This window comes from Musca autumnalis, unplaced genomic scaffold (assembly GCF_047663935.1).
Source record: "Musca autumnalis isolate F117 unplaced genomic scaffold, ASM4766393v1 scaffold_1, whole genome shotgun sequence".
In the NCBI taxonomy this organism is placed as follows: Eukaryota; Metazoa; Arthropoda; class Insecta; order Diptera; family Muscidae; genus Musca; species Musca autumnalis.
The window spans coordinates 188762463-188783482 of record NW_027411644.1 but is presented as its reverse complement, the minus strand read 5'-3'; the positions used below and the strand labels follow the sequence as shown (position 1 = coordinate 188783482).

The 21020-nt window shown below is 34.6% G+C and overlaps 1 protein-coding gene across 42 annotated transcripts in view; it reads right to left on the bottom strand.

Moving 5' to 3' along the window:
- LOC141388847 (protein lap4-like) overlaps positions 1-21020 on the bottom strand; it is a 667534-nt gene that overhangs the window by 37060 nt on the left and 609454 nt on the right. For 34 of the 42 annotated variants that reach the window (XM_073959312.1, XM_073959270.1, XM_073959271.1 and 31 more), the window contains one exon: positions 16964-17146. The exons of the other annotated variants lie outside the window; for them this stretch is intronic. In XM_073959312.1, coding sequence (XP_073815413.1) covers positions 16964-17146 — 183 coding nt within the window. The remainder of the gene's footprint in view (positions 1-16963; positions 17147-21020) is intronic. 42 annotated transcript variants of the gene reach the window in all.

Below are 21020 nucleotides of genomic sequence, written 5' to 3'. Positions count from 1 at the left end.
CGTGGAAGGCCGAAAGTCACCCCATAGAAGACAGATGGTATGCTCATAGAGGAGAGGAAGTCTTCTCATATAGGACAGAAATAATGACAAAATTAGACAGATAATTTTCTTATAGAAGACTGAAGATCTACCAATAGAAAACAGAAAGTCATCTCATGTAAGACTGAAGTTCTTCTCGTAGAAGACTGAAGATCTTCAAATAGAATACAGAAACTCTTCTCATACTAGATCGAAGGTCTCCAAATAGAAGACAGATTGTCTTCTCATAGTACACCGAAGGTTCTCAAAGAAGACGGAAAGACTTCTCGTAGAAGACAGAAAGTCTTTGCAAGACAGAAGCCTTCTTAAGACAGAATGTCTTACCATAGAATACAGAATGTTTCTCATAGAAGACTAAATATTGTCTTCTATGAGAAACATTCTTATAGAGAAAAGAAAATCTTATCTTAGAAGAGTTTTCTTATAGAAGAGAGGTCTTCTTAAAAAAGACAGACAGTTTTGTTATATAAGATAAAAAATTTCCTTATAGAAGACAGAAGGTCTATCCCTATAATCGTTAGATAGAATTGAAACAATTCTATTATATATCAGCTAACGACTTAAACAACTTAAGAACAGTAGTCTCTATTTTACTTTGGGTTCTTGTTAAATTTACACTGTTCTTTAACACTGTGTCTCACAACCCTACATACTTATAATTCACGTTGCACACCAGAAGATTAGAAAACTCTTCAAGGTTTTTTTCTTCATATAATTCCTAAGAAAAACTTCTTCTAAGTCTTACCCTGCTGTAAAATGTTGGTTGTATTATGTCTGTCTGTGGATTGGTTCTATGGCAGACAACTTTAAAAAAAAACTCATACAAACAAACGGGGTGCAGCACACCATCTTCCATACTTCATGTCTGACTAAATGGATGAAAAACTAAGTGAAATTTTGGTACTTTTTTTGAAGTACTGTTTAAAGGACCTTAACTTATGTTTTGAGGGCATTATATTGGTGTCGTTATGCCAACAGTATTTCAAACTCTCAAGTGAAAAAGACAACCAACGAAACGAAAGATAACAAAGCAGAGCGAAGAAAAAACAACCATATTAAATTTAAGATGGTCTGGTCTTTCCTAAGGCCCTAAACTTGTCGCTTTAACAAACAACCACCAAGTAAACTCTGCAACGAAACGAGGAAAGACAAAAACAACAAAAAAAAAACCAAAAACATTTTTTGTATTCAGAAAATAGCAAACAATACAAGGCAAAATTCTTATAACCAAACCGTAGTAACACCAAAAGAGACAACAAGAAAAAAAAACAACAGCAACAAGAAATCTGCAGTACATGGATAGGAATACTTCGGCTGCGCATATCCTTGCAAGGATGATGATATCCACAGCTATTCCATGCTATTGTAAATACATGTCGTTTTCTTTGTACACGCACACCAAGAATTCTGGTAACGCCAATACAAATATCTGTGACCGGAAGCAAATTGAACAAATCTCTCGAAAAGAAAACTCAACATGCCGGGAAGAGCCATAGGAAAAATCGGAAAAACTTCAAGGGAGTGGGAAAAACTTCTACTCTTAAAGTTTACCAGCAGCATTGATTTTCAAACAAAAATTTCAACTTTAGATACCAGCCAATATTTAAAGCAAAAAAAAAATCGTTTTACTTCTTTCTAATTTGTCCCTACTTAGTCTAGTTTGGGCAAGAATGGACCATATTTGTAGATAGAAGAAGTTTTTTTTGCAATTTTCTGATTTCTTGTTTCCTTAAATTGTAGTAGTGTATAGGGTTAGAGAATTTGTTTGTCTGTTGCTTTGCTCGACTGCATGGTCAAAGAATAGAAAATTTTGTTTGCCATACTCCTTTCTCTGAGGTCACTTTGTTCACTTAACGAACAAAATTAGAATGTTTTTTCAGCAATTACACTTCCGTTTACAATTGTTGGTAACAGCAAAGTGTCTGACTTACAAATGTCTACAAACGAATTCAATTAAATTTGCCATTGCAATGCCAAATTGCTTTGTGCTTACTGCCGAATGCAGACACTGGCGTTTGGCGCACACACAAATGGTGAAAATGAAAATTTAATAATATTATTAGAAAGATATTTAGAGATAAATTAATTTGAAGTTGGTACTGATTTTGCAGTTATGTCATTTAGAGCGGTAGCACACCAACAAAGATGTTATAATTAGTGAAGTAACAAAGACGTTCTCCCATATAAAAAATTTAAACATTTTAGGTGTTTGTGGGATAGGGGTCTAGTTTTTCCACGGAAAACCCTATTCAATACAGTCTACACAGTTTTAAATTAAAATTTTGTAACAAAGACTACTAACAATTTTAGTGCGAGAGATGTATGATGCAGTTGCCCCAAATATTGGATCACATCAGGACCATATTCTAGGAAGTATTGTCCTTCCCTAGTCATGATTAGAACAGCTATACGCTATTAAAATTTCCACACACCATAGTCCATCTTGGAATTGTATCTAATATTGGAAGTCATTCCTTCGATAGTTATAGCGGCAAACAGCCACATGGTCATTATATCAGGTAAACATTTTAAGGCGATCCACAACAAACCTTAAACAGGTTTGGTTGATGGTATCGAAAGCTTTTGATAAGTCTAGAGCCACCACAACTGTTTGGTCGTACGGCCTGTTCTGGTTCAGTGTTGGGATTATGTGAGTCGCTGTTGATGTGTAGCGGTGATATGCGATCGCATTTTTGGAAATTTGAATTAAAAATATAAATGCATTTTATATATTAAAGAGCAAAGTTCCTGTAGGGGAGGTAACTAAAGGTCCATTTTGGAGGTGATTTATTTTTGGCAATCATTATTTTCTATAGATAAGGCGCCCACCAGTCATTTCAGTTGCTGGCAATATTGAATTTCCTATGAACAAGTAAAAAAGTGTCAGTCGGCTTTACCGACAGGGATATAGACTCAGCCTATGTGAATTGAAGCTTTCATCTATGGACAGATCAAATGTATTTAGGGTCTTTTCAGAATTTTGTGGCCCTTTTTTGGACATTTAAACTTGCCGTTAAAAATGTGGATTAGGATTAATGTTCAAAAGTGTTGCGGAGGAGGTACTTGATGGAATGGACGGACAAAGTTCATTATGGAAGTGGATTTTATTTTGGGAGTCATATATTTTCGATAGATATCGCGCCCACTAGTCAGTGCGTCATCGTATAACTTTTAGACCAGTACGCCATTAAGCATGGACTTGTCCGCGGAAAGCATAATATCGCTGTAAACAGCATCGGTATACATTTCCAAAGGAGCTTTGAACAGACCCTAAACTGCACTTAGACACAAATGTTGAACTTTTGTGGGGGAGGGACCCTAAGGAGAGGACCGATATGACCCATTTTAGAAGTTAAACAAAATTTGGACAAATATTGTTTGGACCCAATTGTTTGTCCCGTTCAAGAGATATTGCGCATACCATTTTAGTGACATTTTTAAATATTTGGGGGGAAGTACCGGAAGCTGTGGACCAGTATTGCATATCTCCGAACTGAAACTAAGTTTGGACAAATTATGAAAAAGGCCAAATTTCGGACCAAATCGGTTGATCAGTTCAAGAGTAATACGGCTCACCAGCCACTACATATGGTGCCATAGGGGGTTTTTTACCCCTTTCGGGCTGTTTTCTCAAGAAGTATGGATTTGCCCCTGAGAAGACTTTTACCGCCGAAATTGAGGCAGCGAATGCAAGTTGCTTCAACAAAAATCAAAGTGATTCGAGAGCAGGTCTCAAAGTAAACTTAACCGAAATTTTGTGTGGGAGGTACCTGAAGGAGTAAACTGATATGGCTTATCTTCGAACTTAAACTAAATTTAGACAAAATATTACGAAGGGCAAATTTTGGACCAAATCGGCAGATCCATTCGAGAGTTACCTTGCGCTCCAATCACTACATACAATGTCATAGGGTTTTTGCACCATTAAGACTATTTTCTCAGAGGGTATGGACTTTCCCATGATGAAACTTGTACCGTCATATGAAGGGCAGTGAATCCAAGTTGCTACCACAAAAATCAAAGTGATTCGCGAGTAGGTCCTTAACTGAACTTTTCCAAAATTTTGTGTGGGAGGTACCCACTGGAGTGGACGGATTGAGTTTATATTGGAACCTCACCTACGTCTTATAGAATTTAATGATGTGCAAAGTATGGACCAAATCGGTAACGCCTTTCAATAGTTATTGTGCACAGATTTTCGGAGCATCTTCGAACATTTGTGGGGGAGGTACCGGAAGGAGTGGACCGATATCATCTTCGAACTTTAACTAAGTTTGGACAAAATATTACGAATTTTGGACAACATATTAAAATATTAAATTTTAGACAAAATCGGTTGATCTGTTCGAGAGTTATCGTGCGCTCCAGCCAGACAGACGGACTGACATTGCTAAATCGACTCCAAATTGTCTGAAACGGATTTCGTCCAAACATACTTGGGGTCTAAAACCATTATTTCGATGTTAGCATAAATGATGAGGGTATAAAAACATAATATTGATGTAAGCAGAACCACAAGGAATACCTTCGTGAAAATTTGCAACATATCTTAAACTGTACTTAAACATGCTGAACACTTGCGAGGGAGGTACCCGAAGATGCTGTCCGACAAAGACCCTCTTGTAAATTGGTAAAAATGTCTTCTGTTTACTATATAAGACCTTTAAAGGTCTTCTGTCTACTATAGAATAACTTAGAAGGTGTTCTGTCTACTACAGAAGATTTCAAAGGAATTCTGTCTACTATAGAAGTTCTTAATATATGTATGTTCTGTCTACTATCGAAGACCTTTAAAAGTCTTATGTGTACTATCGAAGACCTTGAAAAGACTTTTGTCTACTACAGAAGACCTTAAAGACCTCAAAAGGTCTTCCGTCTACTACAGAAGACCTTAAAGCCCTGAAAAGGTCTTCCGTGTACTAGAGAAGACCTTACTTTAGAAGACCTTAAAATGTCTTCCGTCCACTACAGAAGTCCTTAAAAGGTCTGTGTACTATAGAAGACTTTAAACAGTTTTTCTGTCTACTATAGAAGTTGTTAAATGATCTTCTGTTTACTATAGAAGTTTTTAAATGATCTTCTGTCTACTATGGAAAACCTTAAAAAGTTCTTGTGTCTACTGTAGAAGATCTCGAAAGGTCCCCTGTGTACTAGAGAAGACCTTAAAAGGTCTTCTGTCTACTATCGAAGACATTAAAAAGTCTTCTGTCTAATATCGAAGACCATAGAAAGTCATTTGTCTACTATAGAAGACCTTAAAATACCTCAAAGGTCTTCTGTGTACTAGAGAAGACCTTAAAAGGTCTTCTGTCTAATATAGAAAACCTTAAAAGGTATTGTGTTTACTATAGAAGACCTTAAAAAGACTTCTGTCTACTATAAATGTTCTTAAATTATCTTCTATCTACTATCTAGGAGACCTTAAAAGTTCTAAAATGATCTTCTGCCTACTAGAGAAAACCTTAAAAGGTCTTCTGTCTACTATAGAATACCTTTAAGGGCCTCAAAAGATATTCTGTGTACTAGATGAACTTAAAATGTCTTCTGTCTACTATAGAAGTTTTTAAATGATCTTCTGTCTACTATAGAAGACATTAAAAGGTCTTCTGTCTACTATAGAATACCTTAAAAAATCGGCTGTCTGCTATAGAAGACCTTAATAGACTTAAAAAGGTATTCAGTGTACTAGAGGAGACCATATAAGGTCTTCTGTGTACTATAGAAGCTTTTAAAAGATCTTCTGTCTACTATAGAAGACCTTAAAAGGTCTTCTGTCTGCTATAGAATACCTTAAAATTTATTCTCTCTACTATAGAAGACCTTAAAGGACCTCAAAAGGTCTTCTGTGTGCTAGAGAAGACCATATAAGGTCTTCTGTCTACTATAGAAGTTTTTAAATGATATTCTGTCTACTTTAGAAGACCTTTAAAGGTATTCTGTCTACTATAGAATACTTTAAATACCTAATACCTTAAAGGACCTCGAAAGGTCTTATGTGTGCTAGAGAAGACCATATAAGGTCTTCTGTCTACTATAGAAGTTTTTAAATGATATTCTGTCTACTTCAGAATACCTGAAAAGGTCTTCTATCTACTATAGAAGCCCTGAAAAGGTCTTCTATCTACTATAGAAGAACTGAAAAGGTCTTTTGTCTGCTATAGAAGACCATAAAAGGTATTCTGTCTACGATAGAAAACCATATAAGGTCTTCTATCTACAATAGAAGTCCAGAAAAGGTCTTCTGTCTTCTATAGAAGACCTTAAAAGGTATTCTGTCTACTATAGAAGACCTTCAAAAGTCTTCTGTCTACTAGAGAATATCTTATAGTCCTGGCACAATATCGCACATTGTATACGGTGGATAACGCTCATCTTCGTCCTATCACTGTGGGGAGCCCTATACACTGCCGGTTAAAATAACACGCGCACCTCTTCGGATCAGTTACTGCCACGCCGTCGACAGTAACAGGCGTTCTATCATCTTTCTTTTCCGGATTAGAGAATGATTTAACCGTTGCACACAATTTACTTAATCCTGTACAAATGTTGCACTGCTTCAGGTGGTCTAGTTAGCCTACAAGGCTGTTAACTTCTAGAGTAAGTTCTCTAACTCTTGGGTCTTAAAGTTTCGTACGGCGATGCTTATCACGTTCGTTGGCTAGTCCTGTTGTTGGTCTGGTTTCCGCAGGTATATGTGGCTCAGAAAAGTAAGGCAGAGAGGTAATGAAGTCGGGTGGTATGCTTTCGGAGACAATGATCGGAAGATGGTCTTAGCCAAGAGAAATATCGGTTTGCCAGTCATTTATCAGACCGGGTGCCACAATGGAGATGTCTGGCGAACTGTGGCAACCTCTTTTCCTCGTAGGAGCGTCTTCAATCACAGTGCAAAGTGTGGAGCTATCAATTTGCTCGGCCAGCGCTGTACCGCTCTGATCTAGGACGAAATGCTAAAGCTCATTGGGCACATGAAGTCCCCTAGCACCAGACGGTTATTGCTCAATGGCGAACTAATGTCGGGCATATAATGCAAGGCACAATTATTCATCGGCGGTATGTAGACATTCTGCAACACTACCTCGGCAGTCTCAAACTTTACTGCTACCCTCATACATTCCATGTACACAGAAAAAATTTTAGCCAGTTGATAAAAAATTCAAAGATTCAATCAAAAATTTATCGATTTTCCGGCGGTAAAAAAATTGCCATATTGACAAAATTCGATTAAATTATTAGATCACAAAGTAAAAATACAACTGATAAAATATTTCACATATTGACAAAAATATTTATCAAAATATTCCACATTGTGCTTGGTAAAGCAAAATATTTTCTTGATGAAAATATTGTTGAATACATTTTTTTCAATCGATAAAAAAATTTTCATATTTACAATTATTTTGTTGTTGTTTTTTTTTTATTAAATACAACCCCAAAACCAAATTGGTCGAGAATGGTTCGATTTTGATTTTAAATTAGATTAAAACTATTAAAAATTAAATAATGCATTACAGAACTTCAATGCATTTGGTGCGGAAACTTTTTCGCGATATAGAAAAAATTCTACGCGGCTATGCGGTGGTATTTTTGATATTTGCAAAAATTGCAAAAAAGTTATAACCCTAATGTTTATTGGTAGCTATTCTAACAACCACTGAATGCTGATACAAAATTTGGAATATTTTGATACATATTTTTGTCAATATGTGAAATATTTTATCAGTTCAATATAAAAAATCGATAAATATTTTAGTCAATATGTGAAATATTTTATCAGTTTTATTTTTACTTTGTGATCAAATAATTTTATCGAATTTCGTCAATATGATCATTTTTATTTATAGAGTCAAACTGAAGCGATATAGGTCTGTACTGGATAGGCTGGTGTATAAGGAAGGCAAGTCCTCCTCCATTCTTTCTTGTACGATCCTTCCGCAAAACTTTTTAACTATTGCAACGATGCAAAGTCGGTTAGCTTTGTTTTCTGGATCAAGGAGACCATGATGTCCCTCCGAGTCATAAGTCTACTATTTCGTTGTCTTTGCTGTGGATACTGTTGCAACTGAATTGCAGGAATTATGCATTTCCGGGGCGCTGAACAAAAACTTGGGATGTTAGATGCTTAGATGTTGCTTGTCTTTGTTGTTAGATGCTGCTGCTTCGTTGTTATACCCATTCCCTACATTCATTACATCTCGCCGAAGTTGACACATTGAGAATGCGTATCTGGCAAATGGAACAGATTCCTGGCCTGGGGTTCTTCTCTATCCCGGTACAGACCAAAAGAACTCGGAACAGGCATCCCAGGATATATTACCACTCCGATGGTAAAAAGGTATACTAACACAAAAACATAATTGTTGAGTTGACGGCCCCTGTTCGAAAATTCCGCCGAGTCAATCCGCTGCATTGAACTAGCTGCCGTGGGATTCATTAAGGTAAGAAGCTGATGAATTCAGTATTCAATATAATTTGTTCAGCATAAAATTCTAAGTCGGTATAACGATATCCGTCTCTCTGTTGAAATCAAGATGGATAGGTATTGAAAATGGTCCACGTATTGATATAGTCCCAACAGAACTGTACAGCCCGATTTTCGGTTTTTTTAAGGTTTTATACCCCAGACAGACGGCAGCGTTAATTTGCATTAACAGCCTTAATTCAGATTAATTCGTGCATTTCCACATTCATAATGCACAAAATCAAACTGAATTTAAAGAGCATTTAGGAATTTCAATATGGCAATACCGTAGAAGAGAGCCCATGTTCATACAAGGGAGAGAGCATATTCATGCTCTGAGCACGGCTGCCAGATTTGAGGATTTATCATCATTTTGACGATTTTTTGTTATTATTCTAATATGACAATATTTGGGTTCTTTTTGTTATGACAACATCAAAAATGGTTTTTTGAAAGCAATTTTAAATGTTTATCTATGACAAGTCCCACATATCCTTAAACAATTTCCACATTTTGTGAACAAAGATGAAAAACAAAAATTGGATTTAGAATTTCGTGAACTAAGGTTTTTTTGATTTTGATCAAATTTGTGAAAATAATGAAACTGATTTATTTCATATGTTTAAATATTTATTAGCAGCTCTGGCTCTGAGACACAAGGAAAACGAAAAATACAGTGCAAACAAATTAGCAATCAGCTGTTTCGTAAATGCAGAAACTGTCAGCTGTCAGGCTAAAATTAATGCAAATTAACGCTGCCGTCTGTCTAGGGTATTAGCAACATTATTCGACAGAAATTTGGTACTTCGTCTTGAGTAGGGTTATCAAGCATTTATTCAGAATTTTTTCTGTATATGCGCAATTTTTATATTGCACCATAGAGCGATATCGGCCGATTTAAGTATTTCAAACCGAAATGGCTTAATTTAAAACATTCCTATTCCTATATTATTTGGGTATTAAGGCTCCGTATAAAGATACCGATCGTTTACGAAAGTCTTATATAGATAGTAGACCTACGCAGGCCTTCTATGGTGTGGATAGACAATCTTTTATAAGACATTTCAGATATTTTCTATTGAGAGAATACCTTTAATAGACAGATCTTCGGATCAGTTACTTTTCTGTGGGCTTCTAGAATATTTTTTGCAGGCTACCAATAGGAGAAGAAGGAAAAATTACTTTGAAAGACTTCTATGTTAGAATACCTTTGACAGTTTTCTCTGATGAAAAACTATTTAAGCTTATCTATGAAAGGTTACTGAAATTATTTATAGATTTAAAATTTTTAACAAAATTTAATCGAACGGAAACCGCTTGAATTTTACATACAGAAAAAAGTTTTCAAAGATCTTTTGTTGCATCAAATGCTTGAAAGTTTTTTTGCGGCTGAAAGATTAATGGAAGCTGTTCTATAGATAAACATATTCCAAAGGACTAAAGCCTTTTACACACTGAACTGGACAAACAAAACAAATTGAAGATGATTCAAAGGCCGTCTGCAGGCAAAAAAAAAATGAAAAACACTTTTTCGGCGTTATTATCTCAACAATTCACAAAAATTGATTGTGGTGACCTGATGAACAAACTCAAACGCCTACTTTTTTACGTTCGGAAAAAAAGTGATCGGAAAATCATCATCAGGCTAGAAACATATTTTTTCTACCATACCATATTTTGCCATTATTCCCTACCTATATAATATTTAAATAACTTTAAGATTGCTTTAATAGGTGCTGTATTCAACACACAAGACATTAAAACCAAACATTATACTTTTAAGGATTCCGTTTAATACCGTTCAAAATTTTGCAAGTATATGTTGAAAAAGGAAAAGACTCAATAAATTTGAATTAAATTTAATTTGAAAATTTGCTTTAACATTTAAGAAAATAACGTTAAAATTTTTAAATTTTCTCTATCGAATATTTTTGATGATTTGATGAAAATCAATAGCGCGCACACAATCGGCCGCGGGCATAATATTTGAATATATAGTAAAATGTAAATAATTTTCTCTGCTGAATGACTCAATAGCCGTGAGGGCCAAATGCATTAATAATTTCTAAATAAAGTTTCAAGATAACAAAAATACTCGTGGGAAGAAATTTTTGTTCTATAAATATTAGAATGTACTTTAAAATATTGTTCGTGGTTATTAAAGTGGTAATGAATTGGGGAAAATTCTATACAATAATATTAATAATTTCTAAAGCTTTTTGTTTTTCCATCCAACATGTGAAAAAACGTTTGTTAAGAGTTTTTCATTTAAAAATTTTCGTTAATATTCATATGAAGCTCAAATTATCTCTTGGGCCATTTAAATTTCAAATTTACAATAAATAATAGAAATGTGTAAATATTTTTTTATGAAAACTTTACATATACCATACATTATTCAAATCTACAACAAAAAACAACAATTTACAATACAAAAATTAACAATAATAACGCGCAATGAAATGCGAATAAATACAAAAAAACAAACAAAAAAAACTCAAATAAATTGTGAATAAAACACGAACAGCATAAAAAGAATAACAAATCTTATAAATTGTGTAAATTATATACAAACATTAAAAAGTCTTTTTTTCAAATCTACGCTAAAATTGGAATGAATTGTGTACTGAGAGTTGTCTGAGGATGTTTTTTCCAAAAAAAATATGTGCAACTACGTATGGCTTTTTTGTGTGAATGTGGTTTAATGTGGGTGTATTTGTGCTATCTGTTTGTAGGTGGAAGAGCACTTCTTCTTTTTGCAAAGAGTAAACAAGTGAAACGAAAGTAAGCGATACGTGGAAACCCACGCAATCATGCATACTTTCCGGTGCAAAGTAAAATAACAGTGAGTGGTGGGTGTGTATTATGCGTGTGTCTTAATGAAAATACGTAGGATTTATTTTTTACGCCTACTTTAAAATTATTTTATGTATATTCAGTTTCTTTTGAATATTTGTATTATAATCATTATTAAAAATATATCCAACAGATGAAAATTCTCAAAATATCCCTTGGTGCAATTATACCATTTACTCGTAAATTTGTGTTAAGTAAATCAACCTTCTCATGCTACTATAGAATCACCCAAATACTATTTGTCACACCAAAAAAGTCAACTTTGTACAAAATTATGAAAATCCAAAAAAACAACCATTATACAATGCCCCGAATTTAAATGCAGTACAATGGTGAAATTATGCACAGTGTTTGGAAATAGATTTTGATATGGTTGGATATGTCAAATGTTTATCACCACCATAAATGCCCAAAGACGTAACAAAATCATAATTTTACAGGAGAAGTAAACAAAACTTTATAAAATGAAAAACGGTTTTATGGAATATTAATCTTATGAGGGTGCCACCGTGGTACCATGGTATGCACACCCGCCTTGCACGCTAAAGGTCGTGGGTTCGATTCCCATACCATGCAACATAAAATTTTCAACGGTGGAATGTTGGCGACATTTCCTGAGTATTTCAGCCATGTAAAACTTCTCTATAAGTGGTGTCTTAAAACACGCCGTTCGGACTCGGCAATAAACAGTAGGTCCCATATCATTGAGCTAATATGAAATGAGAGAAGTCCCCCTTGTCCCATCTGGGATGTTTGTGGAACAATTATTATTATTATAATCCTATGAGGGTGCCACCGTGGTGCAATGGTATGCACACCCGCCTTGCACACATAAGGTCGTGGGTTCGATTTCCCGGCCAGGCAACACCAAAACACTTTTCAACGGTGGCAAAATACCCCTCAGTAATGTTGGCGACATTTCCTGAGTATTTCAGCCATGTAAAACTTCTCTACAAAAGTGGTGTCTTATATATATATACACTAGCGGTCATCTGAATAGGTTTGAATTTTTTTCTGTTTATATGTTAAGGTATCTTCTGATGTATTCGTATTGCAGATACATACTATTTAGTTTTTGAGAGTCCTATACTATGCCATCATTCCCAAGAAAAAACTTGACGGTGTTGCCATATTTTCGGAAAATATCCCAATTATAATAAAAAAATGTACAAATAAGTGACCAATTTTTGCGATCATCAGAATAGGTTTGAATCAAATAAAATTGAAAAATTGAACTATCCAAGCAAATATTGCGCAGTTTTTTGGTTTAGTTTAGTAAAATGGAACATTCTGATAAATCCTACAACAAATTTGACCCGCTTTATTTGGAACGTGGGTTCAATTCTCAACATTGAAAAGTTACCAAATCAGATAAAATCAAGTAATATTCAAACGCTAGTGTATATATATATATATATATATATATATATATATATATATATATATATATATATATATATATATATATATATATATATTATAATCTTATGAGGGCGAGTATTTGGGATATTATCAATCATACAGTGCTGGACATATCAATGGAAACTTTTTTCAGAAAACAAAATATAATAATTTGTGACTATGTTAAGTTATTCCTAAGTTAATTTATACCTGCATATTTTTGCATAAAATTAAATATGCAGGTATATTTGACTAAGGAATAAATGTACTTAGTCAAAAATTATTATATTTAGTTTTCTGAAAAAAGTTTCCATTGATATGTCCAGCACTGTATATGAAGCGGAAATGCTTGGTTTTAGAATCCGTCATTACAAAAAATCTGCAATGTTATACCATTTTCCGAAATGCAGTTTTTTGAATAGGATCGTTATTTTTGAACGTAGAAGATTGAAATTTTCCAAGGGCATATATTTTAGTTTTATGTATTAGATTCAATCAAAAAAACAGTTTTAATTTTTTTGGAGATACGTCTTCGGGTATTTATGGTGACGGTATACGGATACATATAAAGCTTCAATAGCTCTTTCTATGCCCAGAATGCTTTAAAGAAGCCTTTTATAGGAAGAAGACAATTCAGAAGCTTCTTCCATGGTTAAACAACTTTCACTTTTAAGGATAAACAGTATTCTATAGATAAAATACTTTCAAAGGCCTTCTATAGCCAAAGGAAATTTAACAGGTGTTTTAAAGACAGAATACCTTTAACGGATCTTCTATACACAGCAGGCCTTCTATAGACAGAAGACTTCTAAAGACGGATGACCTTAAGTTTGTCTTCGATAGACAAAAGACCTTAAACAAGTATTCTATAGATAGACACAAAACCTTTAACAGTTCTTCTATTGACAGAAGATCTTCAACAGATATTCTATAGACAGAAGACCTTTTACAGGTGTTCTATAGATAGACAGAACACAGAACAAAACAGTTCTTCTATAGACAGGAAAACTTCAACTGGTCGTCTTCTGTAGGCAGAAGACCTCCAACAGGTCTTCTTATTAATGGACAGAAGACAGTTAGCTTCAACTGAAAGTAGACCTTTAACAGGCCACCTTCTATAGAAAAAGGACGTTTAACAGTTCGCCTTCTATAAATAGAAGACCTTTACCAGGTATTTTATTGACCGACAATCTTTAAAATGTCTTTTATAATCAAAAGATCTTTGGCAGGTATTCTATAGACAAAACACTTTTAGCAGATCTTTTATGGAGAGGACACCTTGAACAGGTCGTCATCTATTAAAAAACTGCTGTAACAGGTCGACTTCTATAAAAAGAAGACCTTAATTAGGTCATCTTCAAGAGGCAGAAGATCTTTAACCGATTTTCTATAAAGAGAAGACTTATAACCAATCGTATTCTATAGACAGAAGACCTTTAACGGATATTCTATAGAGAGAAGACCTTTAACAGATCTTCTAAATAGAATACTTTTAACAAGTCGTCTTCTATATGCAAACGACCATTAACGGGTCTTCTATATACACAAGACCTTTAACAGGTCATCTTCTATAGTCAAAAGACCTTTAACAGGCGGTCTTCTATAGATAGAAGACCTTTAAAAGGTTGTCTCCTATAGAGGGAAGTCCTTTAAAAGGTCCTTAAACAGGTCGTCTTTTATTGACAAAAGATCTCTAAGAGGCCGTTTTATATAGAGAGAAGGCTTTTAAATCATCTTTTATAGCGAGAAGATCTTAAACAGATCATTTTTTCTAGAGAAGACGACTTTTGGAGGACTTCTTTCTATAGGAGACAACCTTTTAGAGGTCTTCTCTCGATAGAAGACCTTTAATAGGTCGTCTTCTATAGACAGACCCACCTTTCAAATGTCGTCTTCTATAGACAGCAGACCTATAAAAGGTCGTCCTCAGTAGACAGAAGACCTTCAGCAGGTCTTCTATAGACAGAAGACTTTTAACAGGTCGCCTTGTATAGACAGAAGACCTATAACATGTCGTCCTCAACAGACAGAAGACCATCAGCAGGTCCTCTTCAGACAGAGGACCTTTAACATGGCGTCTTCTGTAGAGAAAAGACCTTTATAAGATCATTTCTATAGACAGAAGATTTTTAACAGGTCGTCCTCTATAGACATCATCTTCTATAGCGAGAAGACCTTTAACAGGTCGCCTTCTATAGACAGAAAACCTCTAATAGGTCGTCTTCTATAGAGAGAAGACCTTTAAATCATCTCCTATAGCGAGAAGACCTTAAACAGGCTTAGAATACTTCTGTCTATAGGAGACAACCTTTTTGAGGTCTTCTCTCTATAGAAGACATTTAACAGGTCGTCTTCTATTGACAGAAAGCCTCTAATAGGACGTCTTCTATAGAGAGAAGGCCTTTTAATCATCTTATATAGCGAGATGATCTTAAACAGGTCATCTTCTCTAGAGAAGACGACTTTTAGGGGACTTCTCCATATAGGAGACAACCTTTTAGAGGTCTTCTCTCTATAAATAGGTCGTCTTCTGTAGACAGACCCACCTTTCAAATGTCGTCTTCTATACACAGAAGGCCTTAACAGATCGTCTTCTACATAATTGGTCTCCTATAAGGAGAAGACCTTTAGCAGATGATTTTCTATAGAAAGAAGACCTTCAGTAGGTCATCTTCTCTAGATTGAAGACCTTTAAGTGACCGCCTTTAGTTTTTAATAGTCTTTAAAAGGTCTTTGACAGGTCGTCTTCAATAGGCAGAAGACCATTAACAGGTCTTCTGTAGACAGAAGACCTTTGAAACATTTCTCAGGACTTTTTATAGACAGAAGATCTTTAACATGTCGTCTTCTATATAATTTGTCTTCTAAGAGTATAGATAAAAGACCTTCAGCAGGTCGTGTCAGGTTACATTCTATAAACAAAAGAGCTTTTACAGGTCGCCCTCTATAAACAGAAGATCTATAACAGGTCGTCCTCAGTAGACAAATGACCTTCAGCAGGTCTTCTATAGACAGAAGACCTTTAACATGGCGCCTTCTATAGACAGAACACATATAACAGGTCGTCAATAGACAGAAGACCATAAACAGAGGACCTTTAACATGGCGTCTGCTGCAGATAGAAGACTTTTAACAGATAATTTCTATAGACAGAATATCTTTAACAGGTCGTCTTCTATAGACAGAAGACCTTTAACAGGTCATCTTCTATTGACAGAAGACCTTTAACAGGTCATCTTCTATTGACAGAAGACCTTTAACAGGTCGTCTTCTATAGACAGAAGACCTTTAACAGGTCATCTTCTATTGACAGAAGACCTTTAACAGGTCATCTTCTATTGACAGAAGACCTTTAACAGGTCGTCTTCTATTGACCGAAGACCTCTAATAGGTCGTCTTCTATAAAGACAAGACCTTTAAATCATCTTCTATAGCGAAAAGACCTTAACAGGTCGTTTTCTCTAGAGAAGACGACCGCATAGAGGACTTCTCTCTATAGGAGACAACCTTTTAGAGGTCTTCCCTCTATAGAAGACCTTTCATAGGTCGCCTTCTATAGACAGACCGACCTTTCAAATGTCGTCTTACATAGACAGAAGACCTTTAACAGATCGTCTTCTACATAATTTTTCTTCTATAGAGGGGAAGACCTTTAAAAGGTTGCATTCTTTAGACAGAAGATCTTTAACAAGTCGTCTTCGTAGAAGAAGACTTCTAAAGTTATTATTAAAAATTAATATCATTCTAATATTACTTCACAGTTTCCACACCACATTTTTTAATTTCCAAACACTGTACAAACATTTCCCTATGTTTCATTAATATCCCCTCAGATAACCCAAAAAAATATTCAAATAGAAAAATGAACAAAACCACAACAACAGCAGAGTAAATAACAAACATTGGTGCTTATCAAGAACAATCCAAAACAAAATGGGATATGTACATACATACATACGTATCCCAAAAACGATAACAACAAAATTACAATAAAAGCTTTTAAACGAAATACCGGACCAAAAAATTATAAAAAAACGGTGCAGTAGATATATTTATACAGTAAGAGAATCGAGTGGAGTAGAAATAAAAAACGAAATACAAACTGCAAAATTTTGAAATAATACAGAAGCAACAGTAGCACACAAAAGTACTATTTACGAAAAAAAAGCCAATTTCCAAAGAAACAAAAAAATACCAATCAATGCTAACCTCAGTTTCGATGATCTTTTCAATGTACTCGACGGTACGCAATTGAGGTATACCCGTTATGGGACAGGGTACCTCTTCAGTGCGTCGTACAATTTTCTCGTCAAGTATCTTTTCACGTTCACGTATTACAACAGCACCTTCGCTAGATTTAATGGCAATTTTGGGGAAAACAATTTTTTTCGCCTGCTTAGAAAAGATTGGGTGAAGAAAGAGAAGAGAAAAACAATAATGAGATAGGGCAAGATAGATGGATTTATAAAATATGGGGTATTTAATAAAAAACAAATTACAGTAATTTCGATAATTCGCAATTCAAACAGAATACAATACAAAACGTTATAAAAAAAAAACTAAATCAAGTTTATATTTTGAAAATAGCCAACGGTGTCTGCAATACTTGGGTCTCTAAAATAAACAATGTACTAAATAATAAGCAAATGAAATTCGTGTGTTCCGTTGAAAGCAATTATTATATCATAACTGTAATCAAATTATTTCCAACAATATATCACAATTCGAACCAATATATTTTTATCGATGATATCCCCTGTAGTTAAAACATCCACAGTAAAATATTTTACTTATTTTATTATTCTACCTGAAGTGATTTAATTTCCGTTTATTTCAGTTAACTAAAAAATTCGTCTATGCTTGACATGTATGAATGATGACTGACCAATTGGCTGGCTGCTGGTCGCTATCGAATAACAATAGATAAAAAATGTAGGTAATTCTATATAAATAAAATCTATAAAATCAAATAAAAACGAACGTATACACACGAGTCATTTCATGGTAAAACAGGAAAACCCATAAATATATATGGGGGTTTCTGAGTAAAATCGTACAGTTTTTCAACATGGGGTTTTTGAGTTTCTTAATTTTTTGCTATTGTGAGGCTGCTCATCAACAAAATATTTTAGTATATTTTCAGATTTTTTGCTAACGGTTCCAGAGATATCGCGCCTTGAATAAGTCGAATTCCGTAAAAATTATATGCAAAGAAATACTCATAACTTCTTTAATATAGATCCAAATAGAAATTTTTTTTGTATTTTTTATTTTTTATCAGCTATCACAGTGGACTTAGATGCAATTTTCGCGTTTTAATATTTAAAATAAATTTTTATCAATGATTGGTACTTTTCGATTTTCTTGAATTTTTTTTGTATTAAATTACGATCAATTAAAAACATTTTAAGTCCTACTTGGTAGTGGTATAGAAATAATACATTTTTTTCTAAATTTTTTAAAATTTGCCAATAAAGTTTTTCCTATATGCCACTGTGCAAAATATGTTATTTTACAAAACAATAATACGTTGCATTTATAAAATTTGTTTTGTTCTTTTATTTAGGAATTCATCTTAAGCGTCTTAAAAACTTCTTCATTTTGCGATTTTAAGAATGGTTTAGCAATTAGTGGTAGATTATTTGGCTATAATGCCCAGTCATATAATTACCGAGCTGTAGTTATTTGACCATCAGTTTAGTTAGTTTATTGTCCCGCTGGTACAATAATTGCTAATCCATATTCAAAATCGAAAAATAAGTTCGTTTTGACGATAAATCTATATAAATAAAAATCAAATGTCAGTCACGGCTTCACTTTCTTTATACTTATAACTAGCGGACCCGGCGAACTTCGTCTCGCTATTAAGGAATAAAATTTCATACAAAAACTCAATTTTCGATTTTTCCAATTTTCCGACTTTTCCAGAGAGATTTTCCAAAATTTTCTTCCGTAAAGACCTTCTCCTCGAAAATACGAATAACTAACAAAAAATTTTACAGAAATCGGCCTAGCCGTTCTCATTTTATGAATTACTATACATTTTTTACACCATTTTTATATATATAGATTTAGTTATAAGTATAAATATTAAATAAATAAATAAATAAAAATCAAATGTCATTCGTTGGTATTGGCATCAGTTGAGAACCGCCGGAACTCATTTGGATAATTCTTTTTTGAAACGTTCGTCACAACCCAACTTAGGTTTTTATGCAAAGAAATTTCGACCACGCTCACTTTTTTAAATTTTCAATTTTAATATTTTCTACAAAAACAAATGAACTGATTTTCCTGAAATTGTGATGGAATGTACAGGGATGGCCCCCGGTAAATATAGGCTACAAATTTAGTTTCGGATGGGGCGGGGTACTTCCCATATACCCTATTTTTATAACCTTCACCATAATATGGAGGGTATAGTTAAATTTGTCATTCCGTTTGTAACACATCGAAATATTCATCGGAGACCCTATAAAGTATATATGTATATTCTTGATAAGTCGATATAACCATGTTCGTCTGTCCGTCCGTCTGTTGAAATCAAGAAACAGCTCGCAATTTTTAAGATAGAGCCTTGTAATTTGGTATACGAGTTTCTATTACTCCTAAGATGTTTGGTATAGCAAATGGGCTATATCCGTCCACGTTTTGATATAGCCCCCATTGAACGGTACCACCCTATTTTCGGTAATTTGAAGGTTTTAGCCTCATTATCACACCGAAATAGCTGAAATTTAGTACTTTGTTTTCGTTGGGAGTATACAACATTCCCCCAGAAATTTGTCGGTGTAGGTCTACGCCATCATATAGCCCCCATAGAACGGTACCTCCCGATTTCCGGTATTTTGAAGTTTATGACCTCTATACTACACCGAAATGGCTGAAATTTGGTATTTAGTCTTCGTTGGTGGTATTCAACATTTCCAACAGAAACTTGTCGGTATAGGTCCACGCCTTAGTATAGCCCCCATGGAACGGTACCTCCCGGTTTCCGATATTTTTAAGGTTGTTCCCTCAATATTCCACCGAAATTGCTGAAATTTGGTATTTAGTCTTCGTTGGTGGTATTCAACTTTCCCACAGAAACTTATCGGTTACAAGTTTACGACTTAGTATAGCTCCCATAGAACGGTAGCTCCCTATTTTCGGTATTTTGAAGGTTGTGGCCACAATAATCCACCGAAATGGCTGAAATTTGGTATTTGGTCTTCATTTGGGGTATTAAACGTACCATAGGAAAATTGTCGGTATAGGTCCACTTCGGTATTTTGAAGATTATGACCTCAATACTCCACCGAAGTGGCAGAAATTTGGTATTTGGTCTCCGTTGGGAGTATAAAACTTTGCCCCAGAAATTTGTCGGTGTAAGTCTACGCCTTCATATAGCCCCATAGAGCGGTATCTCCCGATTTTCGGTATTTTGAAAGTTGTGGCCACAATAATCAACCGAAATGTCAGAAATTTGGTATTTGGTCTTCATTTGGGGTATTAAAATTACCATATGCAATTTGTCGGTATAGGTCCACGCCTGCATATAGCCCCCATAAAACGGTACCACCCGATTTTCGGCATTTTGAAGGTTTAGCCTCATTATCACCCCGAAATGACTGAAATTTGGTACTTGGTCTTCTTTGGGAGTATAAAACTTTTCCCCAGAAATTTGTCGATATAGGTCCACGCCTTCATATAGCCCCCATAAAACGGTACCACCCGATTATTTAAAATAATTACGAATGTATCGGTTTGCAAATTAATTTGCGAGACAATTGTGGTTGTGTCTCCGACCTTACCTACTTTTTTAGAACCCAAAGGCTTGACCACGCCCAATTTTTAAAATATGTTACATCTACAAATCTATTAACCCGATTTTCCTGAAATTGTCATGGAATGTACAGGGATGGCATCCGGTGGAAATAGGATGCATATTTTCTTGAATTTCGAAGGGGGTGGGGCACTTCGCATTCCCTTATTTAAAAAAATGCAATATCTTTATGAATAAAAATCAAATGCCGTCATAACCCAACTTAGGTTTTTATGGAAAGAAAATTCTACCGCGCGCACTTTTTTTTCAATTTAAATTTTTAATTTAAACTACTGAACCGGGTCTCCTAATATTGTCAGGGAATGTGCAGGGATGGCTCCCGAAAACACTCTACATATTTTATTAAATTCCAGAGGGTGCGGGCTATCTTCCCTATGTGATATTTAAAAAAACGCTATACTTGCAAAAATTACGCATTTATCGGTTTAAACATTTACGAAT